The sequence below is a fragment of the Artemia franciscana genome, chromosome 3, assembly GCF_032884065.1.
Source record: "Artemia franciscana chromosome 3, ASM3288406v1, whole genome shotgun sequence".
NCBI classification, from domain to species: Eukaryota; Metazoa; Arthropoda; class Branchiopoda; order Anostraca; family Artemiidae; genus Artemia; species Artemia franciscana.
The window spans coordinates 12,989,260-13,011,488 of record NC_088865.1 but is presented as its reverse complement, the minus strand read 5'-3'; the positions used below and the strand labels follow the sequence as shown (position 1 = coordinate 13,011,488).

The 22,229-nt window shown below is 36.8% G+C and overlaps 1 protein-coding gene across 4 annotated transcripts in view; it reads left to right on the top strand.

Annotated features, from left to right (window-relative positions):
* Positions 1-17,443, top strand: part of LOC136024896 (uncharacterized) — a 69,632-nt gene extending 52,189 nt beyond the window's left edge. For 3 of the 4 annotated variants that reach the window (XM_065700437.1, XM_065700435.1, XM_065700436.1), the window contains exons 6-8: positions 7,876-8,070; positions 11,777-11,895; positions 17,268-17,443. In XM_065700437.1, the coding sequence (XP_065556509.1) occupies positions 7,876-8,070; positions 11,777-11,895; positions 17,268-17,426 (473 nt within the window). In that variant the 3' untranslated portion in view covers positions 17,427-17,443. The remainder of the gene's footprint in view (positions 1-7,875; positions 8,071-11,776; positions 11,896-17,267) is intronic. The other variant, XM_065700438.1, reaches the window with a different exon arrangement.
* The last annotated feature ends 4,786 nt before the right edge of the window (positions 17,444-22,229 follow it).

Below are 22,229 nucleotides of genomic sequence, written 5' to 3'. Positions count from 1 at the left end.
AATAACCCCACTGGAAAATACCCCCGCTAAAAATACTCCACCCCGTAGGAAATACCCCACCGGAAATCACCCCTCCCCCCGAGGAAAATACCCCTCCGCGGAAAATCAGGCTTTCCAATTTTGAGATTTTTATTTGAGTTTTTTTTTTCAATTTGTGTTGGGGGGAGAAATTTCGGTACTTGTGCATTATCCGCCTCTCACTCAAGTTTACGTTGTGTTTAAAACTCGAGAACAAACTGGTTTCTTCGTTAGTTTCTTTCAGCTTTGCGCGAGACAAGACAAAAACAAGTGACAGAATAGATGAGAAATATATAATTTGGGCTATATATTTGTACATAAGGGGAGGGGGGTAAAGTATTTGGACAATTTGAAGTCGGAAAACAATTCTTACTTCATAATATAAAGAATAATTGTACATAATACATTTTGCATGCAGACCCGCTATACTTTACCCCCCCCCCCCCTAATGTGCAAATCTATAGCCCAAATTTGTTTCTAAAGTAATGAAGAAACTAACACACACAAAAAACAGTTTGTTGTCGAGTCATTTTAAACTTTAGTGAGTAGTGTATAATACACAAGTATCGGAATTGTTCATAGTGAGAGAGAGCTGGTTTTTCTGGTTTTATTTAAAAACGATCAGAAATTAAATTTAAAAAAAAAAGTTCTTTTTTCAACTCAAAATAATGAGAACATCCTTCTCCTTAAGACCTCGCTCTTTACAATGACGTTATTTTGTATAGAATTTTATAACAAATCCTAGTGTTCTAATTAAACAGCCATTTGTTTTTCAGGAATTGTACTTAAATAATTAGAACAAAAAGTAAAAACTTTAGCGTAAAGAGCATGGTATTGTGGAAAGGGCAACTCCTTTCATAAACGTAATAATATTTGTTCGTTTTAAGTTTTAATCTTGCTCTTTGCTTTAGTTGAAAAGACTTGTATTTAATTTCTGATCGTTTTTATGGCACTTTATATTAACCAAGTGACATATAGCAATCGCAAATTCTATCGGTCTGTCTGTCGGTCCCGGTTTTGCTACTTTAGGCATTTCCAGGTAAGCTAGGACGATGATATTTGGCAGGCGTATCAGGGACCGGACCAGATTAAATTGGAAATAGTCGTTTTCTCGATTTGACCATCTGGCGGGGAGTGGGGGCCGGTTAATTCGGAAAAAATAGAAAAAATGAAGTGTTTTTAACTTATGAACAGTTGATCAGATCTTAATGAAATTTGATGTTTGTAAGGATATCGTGTCTCAGAGTTCTTATTTTAAATCCCGACCGGATCTGGTGACATTGGGGGGAGTTAGGAGGGGGAAACCTAAAATCTTGGAAAACACTTCCAGAGTGGAGGGATCTGGATGAAACTTGGTGGGAAAAATAAGCACAAGTCCTAGATACATTATTGACATAACTGGAACGGATTCGCTCTCTTTGGGGTAGTTGGGGGGGGGGGGTTAATTCTGAAAAATTAGAAAAAATGAGGTATTTCTAACTTATGAACGGGTGATCGGATCTCAATGAAATTTGATTTTTAGATGGATATCGTGTCTCAAAGCTCTTATTTTAAATCCCGACCGGATGTGGTGACATTGGGGGGAGTTTGGGAGGGGGAATCTAAAATCATGGAAAACGCTTAGAGTGGAGGAATCGGGATGAAACTTGGTGGGAAAATAAGCAGAAGTCTTAGATACGTGATTGACATAATTGGAACGAATTCGCTCTATTTGGGGGAATTGGGGGGGCCTGTAATTCTGAAAAACTAGAAAAAAATGATGTATTTTTAACTTACGAACGGGTGATCAAATCTTAATGAAATTTGATATTTAGAAGGATCTTGTGCTTTAAAGCTCTTATTTTAAATTCCGACCAGATCCTTTGACATTGGGGGAGTTGGTGGGGGAAACTGGAGTTCTTGAAAAACGTGAAAATTTGGGTATTTTTATCTTACGAATAGGTCTTACTTTGTTACTTACTTAAGTCTCCTGCCGGGCACTACTCGGCGTAGAGAGTGACGTCTGCCTCCTTCATCCACTTCGGTCCATGGCGAGTATTTGCTCTTCGCCCTGTCTGATGTTTACCATCGTCAAGAACTCGGACAGGCTGTCGGAACAACGTTTCTTCGGTCGGCCGCGAGGTCGCTTCCAACCAATTTTGGTAGGGTCGAAGTCATAGATCATCTTCGCGGGTAGATGTGGTGGCAGTCGAAGAAATTTACGAATAGGTGATCAGATCTTAATGAAACTTGATATATAGAAGGATCTTATGTCTCAGATGCTCCATTTTTCACTCGAATTGGATCCGGGGACATAGGGGGATGGAGGAGGGAAACAGAAATCTTGGAAAACGCTTAGAGTGGAGAGATCGGGATGAAACTTGATGGGAAGAATAAGCACAAGTTCTAGATACGTGATTGACATAATTGTAACGGATCCGTTCTCTTTGGAGGAGCTGGCGGGGTGTTAATTTGGAAAAATTAGAAAAATTGAGGTATTTTTAACTTAAGAACTGGTGACCGGATCTGAATGAAATTTGATATTTAGAAGGAATTCATGTCTCAGAGCTCTTATTTCAAATCTAGACCAGATCTTTTGACATTTGGGGGGGTTGGAGGGGGAAGTCGGAAATCTTGGAAAACGCTTAGAGTGGAGGAATCGGGATGAAGCTTGGTGGATAGAATAAGCTAATGTCGTAGATACGTGATTGACGTAACCGTGCTGGATTCGCTCTCTTTGGGGGATTTGGGGGTTAGGGTTCAGTGCTTTGGTGAGTTTGGTGCATCTGGACGTGCTAGGAAGATGAAAATTGGTAGGCGTGTCAGGGAGCTGCACAAATTGACTTGATAAAGTCGTTTTCCCAGATTCGACCATCTGGGGGGGGGCTAAAGGGAGAGGAAAAATTAGAAAAAATGAGGTATTTATAACTTACGAGTGGATGATCGGATCTTAATGAATTTTGATATTTAGAAGGACATCATTACTCAGAGCTTGTGACGGATCCGCTCGTCACAAATGCCATATGAGCTCTTAGCTCTTGTTAAATAATACCAGGAAACCCGGCTGTCTTTGAAAAATTTCGGTACTTGTGTATTATACGCCACTCACTCAAGTTTACGATGTGTAAACTCGAGAACAAACCGTTTTTATGGCACTTGGTATTAACCAAGTGACATAAAGCAATCGCAAATTCTGTTGGTCTGTCTGTCTGTCAGTCTGTCAGTCCTGGTTTTGCTACTTTAGGCACTTCCAGGTAAGCTAGGACGATGAAATTTGGCAGGTGTATCAGGGACTGGACCAAATTAAATTAGAAATAGTCGTTTTCTCGATTTGACCATCTGGGGGGGGGGGGGGTCGGTTAATTTGGAAAATAGAAAAAATGAATACATGAATAATGAATAAATGAATACATGATACATGATTGACATAACTGGAACAGATTCGCTCTCTTTGGGGTATTTGGGGGGGGGGGGTATTTCTGAAAAATTAGAAAAAATGAGGTATTTTTAACTTACGAACGGGTGATCGGATCACAATGAAATTTTATATCTAGAAGGATATCGTGTCTCAAAGCTCTTATTTTAAATCCCGGCTGGATCTGGTGACATTGGGGGAAGTTTGGGGGGAACCAATATCACCAGAACCGGTGATATTGGGGGGAGTTAGAGGGGGACCTAAAATCTTGGAAAACGCTTAGATTGGAGAGATGGGGATGAAACTTGGTGGGAAAAATAAGCAGAAGTCTTTGGAAAATAATCCTAAACACCGAATATCACCGGAAATCTTAGAAAATATTTAAAGAGGAGAGATCAGGATGAAACTGGATGGGAAGAATAAAAACCTGTCTAAGATACGTGACTGACATAACCAGACCGGATCTGCTCTCTTTGGTGGAGTTGGGGGGAGGGTTTGTAAAAATGAGGTATTTGTAACTAACGAACGGGTCACCAGATCTGAATGAAATTTGATATTTAGAGGGATCTTGTGCTTTAAAGCTCTAATTTTAAATTCTGACCAGATCCTTTGACATTGGGGGGAGTTGGAGGGGGAAACTGGAATTCTTGGAAAACGTGAAAATTGGGGTATTTTTATCTTACGATTAGGTGATTGGATCTTAATGAAGCTTGATATATATAGAAGGATCTTATGTCTCTGATGCTCCATTTTCGACTCGAATTGGATCCGGGGACATGGGGGGCTGGAGGAGGGAAACAGAAATCTCGGAAAACGCTTAGAGTGGAGAGATCGGGATGAAACTTGATGGGAAGAATAAGCACAAGTTCTAGATACGTGATTGACATAATTGGAACGGATCCGTTCTCTTTGGAGGAGCTGGGAGTTTTTAATTTGGAAAAATTAGAAAAAATGAGGTATTTTTAACTTAAGAACGGGTGACGGGATCTTGATGAAATTTGATATTTAGAAGGAATTCATGTCTCAGAGCTCTTATTTCAAATCCCGACCAGATCTGTTGACATTGGGGGGGGGGGGTGGAGGGCGAAATCTTGGAAAACGCTTGGAGTGGAGGAATCGGGATGAAGCTTGGTGGAGGAATAAGCCATGAGTCATGAGCTGCACAAAATGACTTGATAAAGTCGTTTTCCCTAATTCGACCATCTGGGGAGCTAAAGGGAGAGCAAAAATTAGAAAAAAATGAGTTATTTATAACTTACGAGTGGGTGATCGGATCTTAATGAATTTGGATATTTAGAAGGACATAGTGACTCAGAGCTTTTATTTTAAATCCTGACCGACATTAAGCCTCTGATTTTCCTTTTAAATTAATCTATTGATTCTTAGAATTTTTTAGAGTTCATACCATATGAGCTCTTGGCTCTTAACTCTTCTTGCCTCGTCACATGTGCCATATGAGCTCTTAGCTCTTGTTTTTCGTTATTTTCTTCGTTACTTTTTAGAAACAAATTTGGGATATAGATTTGCACATTGGGGGGGGGGGGGGCAAAGTATAGCGGGTCTGCATGCAAAATGTATTAGGCGCACTTATTCTGCATATTATGAAGTAAGAGTTGTTTTCTTACTTCAAACTGTCCAAATACTTTACCCGTCCCCCCCCCCTTTGTGTGCAGATATATATCCAAAATTATATATTTCCCATATATTCTGTCCCTCTTTGTCTGGTCTCGCCCTAAGCTGAAAGAAACTAATGAAGAAACCGGTTCGTTATCGAGTGGTGCATAATACACAAGTATTAAAAATTCTTCCCCCTACGGAAATAAAAACAAATTCTCAAATAAAATTCTCAAATTTGGAAAGCCTTATTTAACACGGGGGTGGAAGGTATTTTCCGCAGAGGGTGCGGTAATTTCCACCGGGTATTTTCCGTGGGGGCATTTTCATTGGGGGGGGGGGGTATATTTTTCGGGGAGGTGATCGCCCAGGGGGGTGCTAAAAGTCAGAACCATATTTTATTATTATAAAGAACATGTTTGATATACTGCCATCTGTCGAAACACAGAATCTGAAGTTTTCCTTCTATATCTTCAGATATGGATAGTGCAAAATTTTCTCCTCTTTTTAATCAACTTATACCGAAGAATTAACAGCAAGTTGATCAAGCAAAACCAGATCTCACACGAGGAAAGAACAATACTGTTTACTATGATTTTTCTGATTCTGATATAAAGGATATCACCTATGAAGGTTTGGCATTCATTTTAACAGTGAAAAAGAGAGGAGATTCAGGGACCTTATGTCCTGCGAGTCTGTTTCAAAGGATTTTTGTCTCAGTTCAATCAAAATTAGAGGCCCAATAAGGAATTTTTATGTCATTTTAATGCCTCCCTCCTCGTCTCTCTTGCCAGTTTTTCTGATCTCACCCACAGGATTATTTTGTGCCTATATTGTTTTGGTCTTCTCAATTTGGCAGTTTTTGAAAGTGACACAGTAAAATAAAAAAAAGTATTTTGGAGTAACTTATGCTAAAACAGCAAGAAAATCAGTTTTTTATGAGCTAAGTGTGATTGCTTCACGTTACAATTGAACATGACAGTGGTGTCCAAGCACTTGACTGGCCTAACTTGACTGGCAAACTCAAAAAAATAAAAATAAATTCTACAAAATCTCAAATAGCACTTTGTATTGAAAGCCAAATCATTTATCGCTTTACTCAACGTTGTTTCAGCAACGAAGATCGAAGCAAGAGTTACCATCACGCCATACACCATCGTCTGCTTTTTTGGCTATTTTCACAATGCCCATTTTTACAACTTAATAGCACCTAATTTGGTGGATCCGAATATTAAACTTTTTATAAATTTTACAAGAAAATATACCTGTGGACATTCATTTCTTACGTTTTTCTTCTTTTTATTCTTTTTTTGAAAAATGATTTCGTTGTTTATTGTCTCTATACCTTATGCAAAATTTTGGTATCTCAATTTATGCAATCCTGTTTTTTTAATGTTTCAGTATAATGTTATTATTTATTTTGTTATTGTTTGATAGCTCAAATCTCAGAAGGTATTTTGTGCAATATATTGACAAGCAAAAATAGGACACTTTTTTTTTTTTTTTTTTTTTTTTTTTTTTTTTTTTTTTTTTTTTTTTTCTTTTTTTTTTTTTTTTTTTTTTTTGTAAACCAGCCTTAAAGAAAAAGAACTATTATAATTCTGGCTCAGTCAAGTTCAAAAAGATTTAATCCTTTGATTTAACTATCTTACATTTCAATGCAGTTTAAAACTTATTACAACATAACATGTACCATTGAGATCTTAAACCTGAAGAGACCTTTTTTGACTAAATTATTATTAAAACTTTCCTTTTTAAATATTATTTCTGTCTACGGCATTATTTCTGTTCGAGGATTTTTTAAATCTCGTTGTAGTGCCAGTATTGAGTTGAATCCAAACTGCAATTTTCTGATGTTGAAGCCGAAGTTTTCCAAATTATTTTATTCCCAAAATGTTTAAATTTTGGGTGACATCTATGGGGTTTTTTTTACGTTTTTACCTGACAATCATGGCGTTGAATAGGTGGCAAAAAAAACATCAAAATTACTGCCTGAGCTTGGCAAACACAAAAAAGGACAGAAAAGGGAATAACATATTCCCCGGTTGTCGAACGAGCGCTTAATTTACAATCTTTATCGTGTATAGGGGAGTCAATCGCCCCACATTCTTTGCTTCTGAAAATTAGATGAAGCTCTACCATTTTTTTTTTTAAATGTAAATATTTTTTTTTGAAATAAGCCTCAATATACTCACTTATAAGTGAATAACTTATGTGTTATTTACGGGGAGAAATAATCATTTTATATCTAAGTAATTATATTAATGAAATACTAGAGAATAGTTACAAAGTTCCCCCTTTCTCTCGTGTGTGACTTGAGTTAAATGCAAAATTTAGCCTTTGTCTAAAATGTTGGTAGACTGGGGTGGAATTTCTGTTAGTAGACAACACGATAAGCTACTATTCTTAAATTACGAATTTAGCCGCAAATACGATATTATAAAATTTAAAAACACAAAAAAGCATTTCACTACGAAAACATGGCACTGATTCCTGCTATACTCCATGACTTGTAGAGGAAACTTATTACAAATAAATACCCATCGAATTTTACACCTGGTTGAAATAGTAGGCCTATCTGTCCTTATGCTTCTTGAGTCCTTAAGTAACTATTAACCAAGTTTTATGAACTCAGTTTTGACCTTGATGTTGAAGGTCTTTAACCCTAGTTCTGTTATTTTTCAACTTTTAGTACATAATAAAGAAAGATCATAACAGATAGACATCGCTTCAAGCTTACCTCTCTGTTAGCTGTGGTTTTGCATGTGTTCAAAATAAAAAGAAGAATGAAAACCTAGGTGCCTGGGTTGAATTGTTTTAACGAAGCAGCATTTATTTTATGATTTCAGACACCACAGCTGATATGCTCACATCGGTCGAAGCTCAGAGTAAAGGTGTTTCTTCTGCATCTGCCTCTGTGGATACTGTAAAAATTTCTTCTGTCTTCAATCACCTAATTCTGGGCAATCAAAAGCAAGAGGACCAAGGAAAGACTGATCTCATATTAAGTAAACCCTACCGAACAAACGATATCAGTGATGAAGGTATGACGTTCATTTTAAAACGTATTTAGGCAGAGAACTCGTGTTCCGTAGAGTCTACTTCAAATGACTGTTATCTCAAGATAATTGGGACTAGAGGCCAAATAGTGAACTTTTTTGGACATTTTAACCCTTCCTTCCTGGCCCTTCTCTCTAAATTTCTGATTTCATCCCCTAGAATTTTGGCTTTGTTTGCCCATATTATTTGGATCTTCTTAATTTGGCAGTTTTCGAAACGTTTTGGAAAGTAATAAAAAAAAAAAAGGATCTGTGAATTACTAGCATTGAAACACCGGAAAAAATAAATCTTCCTGAATCACCAAATGTGATTGCTTCACGTTACAATATCACGTGACAGTGATATCCAATGACTTGCCTGGCCTAATTTCACTGACAAGCTCCTAAAAATAAGAATCAATACTGCTAAATCTTAAATAACTTTTTTTAAAGCTGAATTGTTTGTTACGTTACTCAAATATTTTATTCATCCTAACCCCATGCCAACCCAACCCCAATATGGAACTGTAGGTTATTAGCGCCAGTTTAAATGGCTTTGTTATTACAATGAAGGTCAAAACAATAGGGATCGTCACGCCATTCACCATTTTATGCTGTTAGCTGTAACAAAAAAAAAAAATTGTCATTACTAAGAAGATATTATTCTTAAAATAATTTCTAAAGTTAAAAAAAGTTTCTAAAGTTATATAAGGATGAGGATTTATTAACTTACATAGAAACAACATTTTATTACCTTCCCGAAAAGCAACACTTGATCGGGGGGAGATAGAGCAAACAAAAAACTGAAAGAGAAAAAGAACGAAGAACCCAACATTCTCGGAAAGTTTCAAAAATTATTCCTCAGATATTGCAGACATGTCATTTTGACAACCGACCATGCCATTTTTGCTACTACTAATACTACTATTGATACTAGAAAAAAACCAAGCAAATCGATTTTTTTCCACTATACCCTTCCCCTTGGCCTATACTCAAATCCATGCATCCACTCTGTTATGTTTATATTTGGATTATTACATCAATCCATAAGACGACCTCAATGCACATAGCTCCCCTTGAAAATGCAGCCGAAAATGAAGCCATTTCTTTTGCAGATTCAAAATTTCGTCGGCCAAAGGACCTGGAAAGATATAGTTTGGGGGTACATATGGCAGCCCGAAAAATAAACCAGAATTTTATATTTACAATGGCTCAAAGCCATCAACAGTAAGATTTTGGACTAAGTGGAGCCTAGTGCACAGAAAAGTTAGATTTGAGACGTGAAACTGCTGCCATTAACAACAATTGCAGCTCTAAGCCATCGTTGACCAAACCCTTATGATTTGATCCTTGCCAATCCAATCTATTCAAAGCCTACCTCCTTACAACCTTCTAAGAGGCTCCGATGTCCTTGAAATCCTTCCTTACGAACTGCTTTCATTCCACTCTATGACGATCTGCTCTTGGTTTAGGCGTAGATGGTTGGCCAACGAGAACGATCTCTGACAATATGTCATCCTTTATTACCAGAACGTATTCTGCCAAAAGAAAATCTATAAAATTCCGTAAATAATTTTTCTAGAAAATGTCCAACAAATCCTCTTCTGTCCTCCCAAACACTCACGATTTAGAACCATACTTGACCACTGTCATCCCTTTAGCTTCCAGTATTCTAATCTTTGTTTGCAGAATCATCTTCCTATATTTCCAAACCTTATTCAACTGTGAAATTGAACGTGGCTACTCCACTTTTAACATCTGTGCTGCGACCATCGTCTTTACTAATAATACTGACCAGGTGGCTTCACGTTACTCAACATCATCTCTTTATTGTCATATATTCACAATCTAAGCGACTTAGTTGTCTTAGTTTAGGTTTTGAACCTATTCCTGTGCCCTGATCTCTCAAAACCTTGTAAGTTATGCCTTGGGGGCATATGAGGTAAATCTAGAAAGGATGATGTTATATACTTCGGAGAGGGTTCATTGGACGGCTAATCAAAAGTTTTAGTGCACTTTTTAAAATTCAGGATGATCGGAGTGTGATACCCCCCCCCCCTCCCACTCTCAAGCACATGTCTCTTATTTTCCTGAAATGCATCTGATAAGAAATTTTGAGATGACCATTTGTTGTTGTACAATCTTTGAAAAAGGATCATTCGATTGGAACTTGAAAGGACTAGTGCCCTTTTTATTACTCAAGTGATTGGAGGGCAACGAGCGTTTGGGAACGTAAGGGAAAGTTTAGGAGGATTTTCTGTTAAACGAAAAATTGTATACATGCAGGTTTTTCTAAGAGCATGTAAGCACTATCGTAAGTAGCAACACTATAATTGTTAGAAATATCATTGAAACTTGTGAAGGAACTGATTCGAATCAAAATTAAAAGGTCTAGCGCCCTTTTTAAGAGTAAAAAGAGATTACATGCAAACAGTCTTTCTCTCAAGCCCATTCATTTCGAAACGCATCCAGTCAAAATTTTGAGACAATCATTTTGTTCAGGATAGTAGAATTGTCCAGCAACTATTTTTTTTAGAGATTTTGGGCGTGTCAACCCCCGACAGCTATGCAACGGGTCCATTAAGCTTTAAAACAAAATGTTGCTTCAAACTAAATCAAAAGGCACTGTGTTTATGGTTGCCAATAAGACGCCTCAGCAATATATCGAGAACAACTGGGGGGTGTTAAGTTGAAACTTTTGGTCTGCTACTATTACTTATTTTGCTCTTACAGTTTAAATAAACAAAAAGTGTGTAAGTTTTTCCAGGTTGTCCTTGACCATAGATCGAATTTTTTGGGAAGATACTATGTTTTATTTAGTTTAAAAATTGTAGAAAAAATTTCGCGAACATACAAATATCAACCCAAACTATGGATTCTTATAGAAAAACTAAAAAGATATAAAATGTTATATTTTTTTTCCATGAAAAAGGCTGTGTCAATAAAAATGAATAGACATTAATTTAAAAAACTTTTTCCACCAAACAAGTTTTTCAAAGAAAAGTAAACGGCTCGATTTAGCCAAAAATGAGCAGAAATAAAGTAAAATAATCTTCCAAGCGTAAAACTATTACAAACAACTATCAATAAATAAATGAAATTCAAAACGAACAGAAATTACAATAAATGGCCGAGTCCAGCTCATAACGAGCATAAATTAACATCAGTAGGTCTGATAACCCCCATGGTTTGACAAGACCAGAATATAATTTGCGCTTTACTGAAAAAAAAATGCATTTTAAATGTTTTAACTTTTTTTACTTTCATAAATGAAAAATTATCAAAACTTTAAGGAACAAATATCAGTATATGTCAATTAAACTGACAGTCAACGGTTATTTCTTTTTTTTTCAGTAAAGTGCAAATTATGTCAAATTACTTTATTTGGTGCTGAAAATTCTTGAAAGGCGATCCTGGCCTTTTGTCTACGATTTAAGGCGCCAAATAATAAAATATTCGTGTAGTCTTTGTGAACAAATTCTCTAGCACAATACTGCTGATAATACATTGGTTTATTATTATATCTGATGTCAATTTTCGTATTTTAAAAAATATTCAAAACTCGTGCGAATGCACAAGTTTTTGTAAATAATATGTGCAATCTGATTGGGGGTGTTTTCATTCATCAAGCTGGCATTATTGTTTTATAGGATTATCGTTATGAAGCTTGTGTATTGCTATTGTATTTTTAATCATAATTTTTACATTCTAGAGCAAATTCCTAGCTTCAACAGTTCCCCAGGTCCTAGTAAAAAAAAAATTGTGTGCAAGGTGTGTGGAGATAAAGCATCGGGTTTCCATTATGGTGTTACAACATGTGAAGCTTGCAAGGTAAATATATTTTTGACTTTTAATTAGTTATAACTTGCCAAGGAATATAAACTGATGCAAGGTCATTCTTTTTAGACAACCCTCCCCACCCCCCACCCCAAGAAGGCATTTAATTGTACATTGTGTCTGTAACGTTTAAGGGTGTTTTGCTTTTTGTGATATTTGGTCAGTGACGAATGTGAATGTAAATCACTTACGAATATGAATTCTGGCTGCATCTACTGCATCTTGCGTTAATCTGCATCTACTTTGGGCATTAAAAATTGAATGGTAACATGTCTTTTTTTACAAAAATTGTAGGTTTTAATGAGAGTTCTTTAAGTGGCTTGTCTTTCTCGTTTTATCAGATTTAACATCGAATGCATATTTTAGATGTGAATGACTAATATGTTGAATCTCATTTTTTAACCAGCCAGGGAGTACGGATTAACTCAAAACACCTGCCAAAAACGACCTGTAATGGTATATTTTGTCTGTATGGTCTATTTATTTTATACTGGTAGTAGTATTTAGTCATTGAAATGACCGTGATAACCTTGGCATATTGTAGTATTGGAATTAAAAATTAAATTAGTAATCTTTTTTTATAAAAATTCTTATATTTTAGTGCCTTTACTGTAAACTGGATTAGCTTTCTATTTGAATTGACTGTAAATCTAGCTATCCTTATTAGATTTAAAACTCAGATAACTGGTATATTACTTACTTACTTAAGACTACACACAGGCTGTTCAGCCCAGCTCAATATCAAGAAGCTGCTGGACCAAATATTTCCATCGGGTTCTGTCTTCTGTGAATGGTTGAATAAACTCCAGCCACGCCTTGTCCCACTTGTGACCATGCTTTTGGAATCTCCCAAGTGGTTCGAAATTCCTTCTGACGACATTATGCCAAGATTTCATCTGGCCACCTGGTTAATTTCTTCTAGAAGGAAGTAGGGGCTGCTATTAGTAGCTGGCGTCTCAGAGTTTCTTCCAGGCGCCTCATTACGTGACCTAGCCACTTGAGACGCCTTTTCTTGATCATGGTGGAAATGTCACACTTTTGTCTGCATACTTTCGTCAGCAGTTGATTGCTGATTCTTTGCGCTAACCCTATGTGGATAATGGCCCGTAAACATTTTCAGTCAAAGTTGTCAAGCTGACACTCTTCCACCACCTTGAGGGGCCAGGTTTCACGTTCATATTTGGGGAAGTCCTGTATCACTAGCCGTATTCGCTACTCTTTCTGTCATATTTTGTGCTCTCTGGGCAGAGTCAGCGCGTGGAGTAGCATTGTCTATGAATTCAGTGTCAGAAATTTTCCATTGTGCCGAAAAGGTGACACATTCATCTTCTTTCAATCCGTTTTTCATAATCTAGTATATAACATACTTGAAACAAATTGGCGATCCTGGATGTCGTTGACTGACGCCATATGATATTTCAAAAAGTTCCGTTACTCGGGGTATTCTCATAGTATGCTCTTAGCAGCTCAACTATTTTCGTCTGAACACCGTCTTCGAGCATTGTTTGCCATACCAATGGTAGTAATATTGAGTCAAATGCAACTAAATCAAGAAAGTCTGAGAAGATAGCCAATCCATGAATGAAATGTTAGTAAAGAAGAATTCTTAGGGTAAAGATATAATCTACACACTCCATTCTTCGGTGGAAGCCTGCCTGGTTCTTCCTTGTCCGATGTAAAGCGGTTCACTGACACCATTGCAAAAATCTTCCCAGCTATGTCTATTATCGAGGCTGTGCGGTAATTTTTACAGTCTCCTTCATCTCCTTTCTTAAATATAGGGATTGTAGTTGCGCTACGCCAGTCCTGGGTAATATATTCCCCAATATATAAAAGGGACTCAAATCGTTAGGGCTTCAACTAGCGCCGGACTTTCTTTGTATATTTCTGCCGATAGGGAGTCGGACTTCCTTTGTATATTTCTGCCGGGAGGGAGTCCTTACAAGGGGTTTATATTTTTTTTAGGACTTCACGGCTTTTCTGACTTCTTCTTTTGAAGAAGGAGATACATCGCAAGAATACCGCTCCACGAGTAACGGAGCTGCTGGTCGCATATTTTGGCTGGAGTGGATGGAGGAAGTTTAAGATATAGCGTGGCCTCTCCTGTATAATAGACCCTTGGAATGTTCTTTCCAATCGGTTTATTCTTTCTAGTCGCCCTGTGACGATATTCCCATCTGATCTTTCCCATTTTATGTAATGATATTACTTTTTTTTCAAGTTTTGCTCTCTGATAATCCTATATTGTCTACGACTCTCATGTCTAGCGGCAGTCTCTTCTCGGTCTATGGCCAGATTCGACAAGTAGGTAATTTCATCTCTCCTTGCCAGATTATTAGCTCTCTTGCGGAGTTCTCTGAATTTCGTCTTTTTCGGTACGTCTTGTGCGATTACCTTATTCATTAAATACCCAGAGAGTGCAGACTGATTCAAGGACATGATGTTAGATTCCCATGAAAAATAAGGTCTAAAATGGTGTATTATGCAACATTTATGAGCTCTGTGCTGATAGCGATGTCTAGTCAGTAACACAGATGTAGCAGTATCTTCCGACTATAAATTTTTCTGCATGTGCATTAACTGGACTAATATATCTGTCAGGAAACTAAACATTTCACAACATTATAGTATTTATTAAAATTGTATTTCTAGTGCTTAAGTTATAAAATTGAACATTTTTTTTTATGGTGCATGGTATTAACCAAGTGACATACAGCAATCGCAAATTCTGTCGGTCTGTCTATCCCGATTTCGCTACTTTAGGCACTTCCAGATAAGCTAGTACGATGAAATTCGGCAGGCGTATCAGGGACCGGACCAGATTAAATTAGAAATAGTCGTTTCCACGATTTGACCATCTGGGGGGGGGGGGGGGGGTGTGGTGGGTCAGGTAATTCGGAAAAAATAGAAAAATGAAGTATTTATAACTTATGAACGGGTAATGGGATGTTAATGAAATTTTATGCTTGGAAGGATATCGTGGCTCAGAGCTCTTATTTTAAATCCCAACTGGGTCCGTTTAGATTGGGGGGAGGTGGATGGACCTAAAATTTTGGAAAACGCTTAGAATGGAGGGATCAGAATAAAACTTGGTTGGAAAAATAAGCAGAAGTCCGAGATACATGATTGATATAACCGGAACGGATCCGCTCTCTTTGGGGTAGTTGGGGGGGGGGCGGGTAATTCTGAAAAATTAGAAAAAATGAGGTATTTTTAACTTACGAAGGAGTGATCGGATCTTAATGAAATTTGAAGTTTGGAAGAATATCGTGTCTCAAAGCTCTTATTTTGAATCCTGACTGGATCTGGTGACATTGGGAGAAATTGAGGGAGGAACCTAAAATCTCTGAAACGATTAGAGTTGAGGGATCGGGATGAAACTTGGCGGGAAAAATAAGCACAATTCCTAGACACGTGATTGACATAACCGGAACGCATCCGCTCTCTTTGGGGGAGTCGGGGGGGGGGGGGGGGTAATTCTGAAAAATTAGAAAAAATGAGGCATTTTTAACCTACGAAGGAGTAATCGGATCTTAATGAAATTTGATTTTTGGAAGGATATCATATCTCAGAGCTCTTATTTAAAATCCTGACCAGATCCGGTGACATTGGGGGAGTTGGGGGGGGGGGGCTAAAATCTTGGAAAACGCTTAAAGTGGAGTAATCAGGATGAAACTTGGTGGGGAAAATAAGCACAAGTCCTAGACACGGGATTGACATAACTGGAACGGATCTGCTCTCTTTGGGGGAGTTTATGGGGCTGAAGTTAGTTCTAAAAAATGTGAAAAATGAGGTATTTTTAACTTACGAAAGTGTGATCGTATCCTGATGAAATTTCATTTAGAAGGACCTTGAAACTCAGATCTCTGATTTTAAATCCCGACCGGATCCAGTGTCATTAGGGGGAGGGGATCGGAAATTTTGGAAAACGCTTAAAGTGGAGAGATCAGGATTAAACTTGGTGGAAAGAATAAGCACAAGTCCAAGATAGATGATTGACATAACCGGACCAGATCCGCTCTCTTTGGTGGAGTGGAGGGAGGGGAGTAATTCTGAAAAATTAGAAAAATGAGGTATTTGTAACTTACGAAAGGGTGATCAGATCTTAATGACATTTGATATCTGGAAGGATCTTATGCTTTAGAACTCTCATTTTGAATATCGACCAGATCCGTTGACATTGAAGGGAGTTGGTGGGGGGGACCGGAATTCTTGGAAAACGTGAAAATCGAGGTACCTTACGAATGGGTGATCGGATCTTAATGAAACTTGATATATAGAAGAATCTTATGTCTCAGATGCTCCATTTTCAATTCGAATCGAATCCTGGGACTTAGAGGGTTGGAGGGGGAAAACAGATATATTGGAAACCGGAAATCTTGGAAAACCCTTAGAGTGGAGAGATCGGGATGAAACTTAATGGGTAGAATAAGCACAAGTTATAGATACGAGATTGACATAATTGGTACGGATCCGTTCTCTTTGAGGGAGCTGGGGGTTGTTATTTGGAAAAATCTGAAAATTGAGGTATTTTTAACTTAAGAACGGGTGACCGGATCTTAATGAAATTTGATATTTAGAATGAACTCTTGTCTCAGAGTTCTTATTTCAAATCCCGGCCAGATCTTTTGACATTGGGGGGAGTTTGAAGGGGAGACCGGAAATCTTGAAAAACGCTTATAAATATCATACATACGTGATTGACGTAACCGGACTGGATCCGCTCTCTTTGGTAGAGTTAGGTGGTGGGGTTCAGTGCTTTGGCGAGTTTGGTGCTTCTGGACGTACTATGACGATGAAAATCGGTAGGCTTGCCAGGGAGCTGCACAAATTGACTTGATGAAGTCGTTTTCCCCGATTTGACCATCTTTGGGCCTGAAGGGAGAAAAAAAAATTACAAAAATTAGAAAAATTAAGGTATTTTTTACTTGCGAGTGGGTGATCGGATCTTAATGAATTTTGGTATTTAGAAGGAGCTCGTGACTCAGAGCTCTTATTTTAAATCCCAACCGGCAGTAAGCCTCTGATTTTCCTTTGAAAGCAATCTGTTGATTCTTAGAATTTTTCTAGAGCTCTTACCATATGGGCTCTGTGCTTTTGGCTCTTCCGACCTCGTCACAAGTGCCATATGAGCTCTTAGCTCTTGTTTTATTCTATATGACGAAATCCAACTATCTTTTATATTTAACGTCAAAATACTTTTTTTCTATGCAGGTACATTCTCAACATTTTCTGGGGAGGGAGCGGGTATGGGCTATTCAGTATGCAATTAGTGCCATCGGCTAAAGAATGAATAAAATGAGTCTGTCGTGTGATTCACTTGTTTCCTTGAATGACGTATCAAAAGATTTATATCTTAATTTCAGATATTTTTTCGAAGGATTACACTGAGGCAGACTGAATATACTGAAGCAGATTGCATAAGAGAAGGAAAATGCTTTGTAAGTTGGGTGAACAAAAGTGAATGCCAGTTTTGTCGATTCAAGAAATGCCTCGCTGCTGGAATGTCAAGAGACTGTAAGTGATTTTATCTTCAGTAATTTTTTTTAAGAAGCTGACTTCTATCTAGTACTCCCATGCAGAATAAGCCCTTGTCAGTTTTTCTGTTCGTATTCTTCGTCACTACTTATGCAACTCCAGTTGACTGAATTTGGTTTTGCAACACCGCATGGATTGATTCTCATTATATTTTTTTTTTTTTGCCAAAACCCATGCAGACAGGATATTCATTCCATTGAAATATTCATTCTAATAATAAAAGATAGCGAATTTTATGTGAGATTTGAAATAGAAGTGCCCAGAGATTCGTTGAAATTTAGAATTTTGGAAGTTGTCCTTGGCCACGGTCCCCCTACTTACGTCTTTTTTTTGTGGAATGGGCGTATTTGGATATCCTTTAAGTTGGTTCTCTGTAGTCAAAATCAATTTCTATTAAAAAAAAATACATATTCGGCACGTTCCTGTTCTAGAACTGGTACCTTCAGGATTTTTTTTTTGTTCGTTTTCTTTTGCCACGCAATTTTGTACCAGATTTCGGGTAACAATAATTCTTATTAATATTGAGTTTTGAAAAAAAAATTATGCTGAAAATAAGTAGAAATATTGTGGGTTTATTTGTGGCAACATTAAGAGACTATGCTTACCACAGTGATTTGATAGGCATGCTAGACTGTAATATTCTTTTGATAAGTCAGTGATACTTGTTTTGGTCCCAGAAAATGTAATGATTGCAGCCGACTAGGTATCCTTTTTTGTAACACAATGGTCTTGATCACACTAATTTCTTATTACCAGGCTTGCGCATGAGTTTGGGCCCCTCATACCCCTCCAGGGCCCCTATGCCCCCCCAATGTTTTACAAAAACTTTTTTTGGGAATAAATTTTTTTAACTTAACATTTTTTTAAATTTTATATGTCTTAAAATTACATGTAATCTTAGCTGAACACGGTTTTTCGAATTTTTTATGTGGCCGTCCCTGTGGTACTTTGCGCTTGGTCATCGACTGTAGTTGGTTTGTTGTATGTTTTCTATCAATATTAATTGTGTACTGGAAGAATAAACACACATCTTGATTCAAAAATTAAAAATGAAATATTTCAATAAAGTGTGTTTACATGATAGAGTTCTCGTAGCCTTGAATGCTGACTAGAACAATGATTTGAACCGCGAAACAAGCATTAATGGTAACATCATTGAACATTTATGCGAGCGTTGTCATGGCATTGAGGGATCAAATTTCTTTGGAATACTGAAAAAATTCAAATGTCAATACAAAAAAAAAATTCAAATGGAATACTGAAAAAAATTGACGACCGGGACACAGGGAATATAAATGACGACCGGGACACTCAAAGAGAAATTACAGACTGGGACACCGGGACACAAATGACGACCTGGACACAGGGAATATAAATGACCGGGACACAGAGACACAACTACAACGGGGACGCCGGGGGGCACAGGGGGATATTTAAATGACGACGGGGATACAGAGAATATTCGATTAGCAATCACCATCAACAAAGCTCAAGGGCAATCATTAGAATCATGAGGTATAGATCTGAATCCGGATTGTTTTTCCCATGGACAATTATATGTTGCATCTTCAAGAGTCGGTAAAACTGACAATCTATTTATATGCACAGACAATGGGACAGCGAAGAATGTTGCAAGTTTTACGTAGTTAAAAATATATATATATATCTATATATATATACTAGCTGTTGGGGTGGCGCTTCGCGCCACCCCAACACCTAGTTGGTGGGGGCGCTTCGCGCCCCCCCCAAGCCCCCCCGCGCGCGTAAGTCGTTACGCGCCATAATAGTTACGCGCCATTGTAGTTGTGTCCCTATGTCCCACCTGTGAATATAGATAGATATATATATATGGTTTTAACTACGTAAAACTTGCGAATATACAACATTCTTTGCTGTCCCATTGTCTTTGCATATAAATAGATTGTCAGGTTTACCGACTCTTGAACATGCAACATATAATGGTCCATGGGAAAACAATCTGTATTCAGATCTATACCTCATGATTCTAATGATTGCCCTTGAGCTTTGTTGATGGTGATTGCTAATCGACCATTCCCTGTCCCGGTGTCCCGGTCGTCATTTACATCCCCCTGTTTCCCCCGGTGTCCCCGTTGTAGTTGTGTCCCTGTGTCCCGGTCGTCATTTATATTCCCTGTGTCCCGGTCGTCATTTGTATCCCGGTGTCCCGGTCTGTATATACATTCGTTTTTTAGTTTATTTTTTCTCCTTTATTTTTTTCCTTTTTTTTCTTTTTTAGCTTATTTAGATTTTTAGATTTTTTAGTTTTTTTATTAGTTTTTAGTTTTTTTTTCTTTTTAGTTTTTTTGTCCCGGTCGTCATTTATATCCCCCTGTTTCCCCCGGTGTCCCCGTTGTAGTTGTGTCCCTGTGTCCCGGTCGTCATTTATATTCCCTGTGTCCCGGTCGTCATTTGTATCCCGGTGTACCAGTCTGTATATACATTCGTTTTTTAGTTTTGTTTTTCTCCTTTATTTTTTTCCTTTTTTTTTCTTTTTTAGTTTATTTAGATTTTTAGATTTTTAGTTTTTTTATTAGTTTTTAGTTTTTTTTTCTTTTTAGTTTTTTTGTAGTTTTTACCTTCTTTTTAGTTTTGTTAATTTTTTTTTTTACTTGTGTCCTGGTCGTCATTTATACTCCCTGTGTCCCGGTGCTTTGTTGATTGCTAATCGAACATTCCTTTTGTCCTGGTCGCTTTCTCTTTGAGTGTCGTCATTTATTTTTTTCTTTTTTAGTTCTTTTAGTTTTTACCTTTTTTAGTTTTTTTAGTTTTTTACCTTTTTTTAGTTTTTTTAGTTTTTTTAGTTTTTTAGCTTTTTATTTTTTTTATTAGTTTTTAGTTTTTTTGTAGTTTTTGCCTTTTTTTTAGTTTTTTTAGTTTTTTAGCTTTTTTATTAGTTTTTAGTTTTTTTTGTAGTTTTTGCCTTTTTTTAGTTTTTTTAGTTTTTTAGCTTTTTTATTTTTTTTATTAGTTTTTAGTTTTTTTTGTAGTTTTTGCCTTTTTTTAGTTTTTTCAGTTTTGACGTCACCTGATCCAGTTTTTTCAGGTGACGTCACCTGATCCACGATCCACAGATCCACAGACAACTTATTTTTATATATATAGATAGTTTTTTTTTTTACTTATGTCCTGGTCGTCATTTATACTCCCTGTGTCCCGGTGCTTTGTTGATTGCTAATCGAACATACCTTTTGTCCTGGTCGCTTTCTCTTTGAGTGTCGTCATTTATTAGTTTTTTCCTTTTTTTTTTAGTTTTTTATTGGTTTTTACCTTTATTTTAGCTTATTTTTCAGTTTTTTCCTTTTTTTTAGTTTTTTTTTTATTTTTTATTTTTTTTAGTTTTTTACCTTTTTTTAGTTTTTTTAGTTTTTTTAGTTTTTTTAGTTTTTTAGCTTTTTTACTTTTTTTATTAGTTTTTAGTTTTTTTTTGTAGTTTTTGCCTTTTTTTAGTTTTTTCAGTTTTTTTTTAGTTTTTTATTGGTTTTTACCTTTATAGTTTTTTTAGTTTTTTAGCTTTTTATTTTTTTTATTAGTTTTTAGTTTTTTTTTGTAGTTTTTGCCTTTTTTTAGTTTTTCAGTTTTGACGTCACCTGATCCAGTTTTTCAGGTGACGTCACCTGACACATCCATCCACACATCCATCCACACATCCACAGACAGACAACTTATTTTTATATATATAGAGATAAATAAGTTGTCTGTGTGTGTGTCGAGTGACGTCATGTTTTGTGTGTCGACTGACGTCACGTTTGTCGACTGACAAAATTACAGACCGGGACATCGGGACACAAATGACGACCGGGACACCGGGACATAGGGAAATATAAATGACGACCGGGACACTCAAAGAGAAAGCGACCGTGACACAAGGAATGTTCTATTAGCAATCACCATCAACAAAGCACCGGGACACAAATGACGACCGGGACACAGGGAATGTAAATGACGACTAGGACATAAGAAAAAAAAACTAAAAACTAAAAAAAACTAAAAAACCTAAAAACTAAAAAGAAAAAAAGAAAAACAGGAAAAAACTGAAAAATAAAGGAAAAAACAAAACTAAAAAAAAAAATAAAAAAAACTAAAAGATAAAAAACTACAAAAAAAAACTAAAAAGAACAAAGAAAAAAACTAAAAAACTAAAAAAAAAAAAAAAAAAAAAAAAACTAAAATAGTAAAAACCAAAAAAAAAAAAAACTAAAAAGAAAAAAAGGGAAAAACACAAAAATTTATTTCATCATATACCAATTCAAAAACGAATGTATATACAGACCGGTACACCGGGACACAAATGGACGACCGGGACACAGGGAATAAAATGACGACCGGGACACAGGGACACAACTACAACCGGGGACGCGGGGGCACAGGGGGATATATAAATGACGACGGGGGACACAGGGAATGTTCGATTAGCAATCACCATCAACAAAGCTCAAGGGCAATCATTAGAATCATGAGGTATAACTAAAAAAAAAACTAAAAAAAAGTAAAAACTAAAAACTAAAAAAAAGACCAATTGAAAGCGAATTTATATACAGACTGGGGACACCGGGACACAAATGACGACCGGGATACAGGGAATATAAATGACGACCGGGACACAGGGACACAACTACAAACGGGGGACGCTGGGGGGCACAGGGGGATATATAAATGATGACGGCGACACAAGGGAATGGTCGATTAGCAATCACCATCAACAAAGCCTCAAGGGCAATCATTAGAATCATGAGGTATAGATCTGAATACGGATTGTTTTCCCATGGACA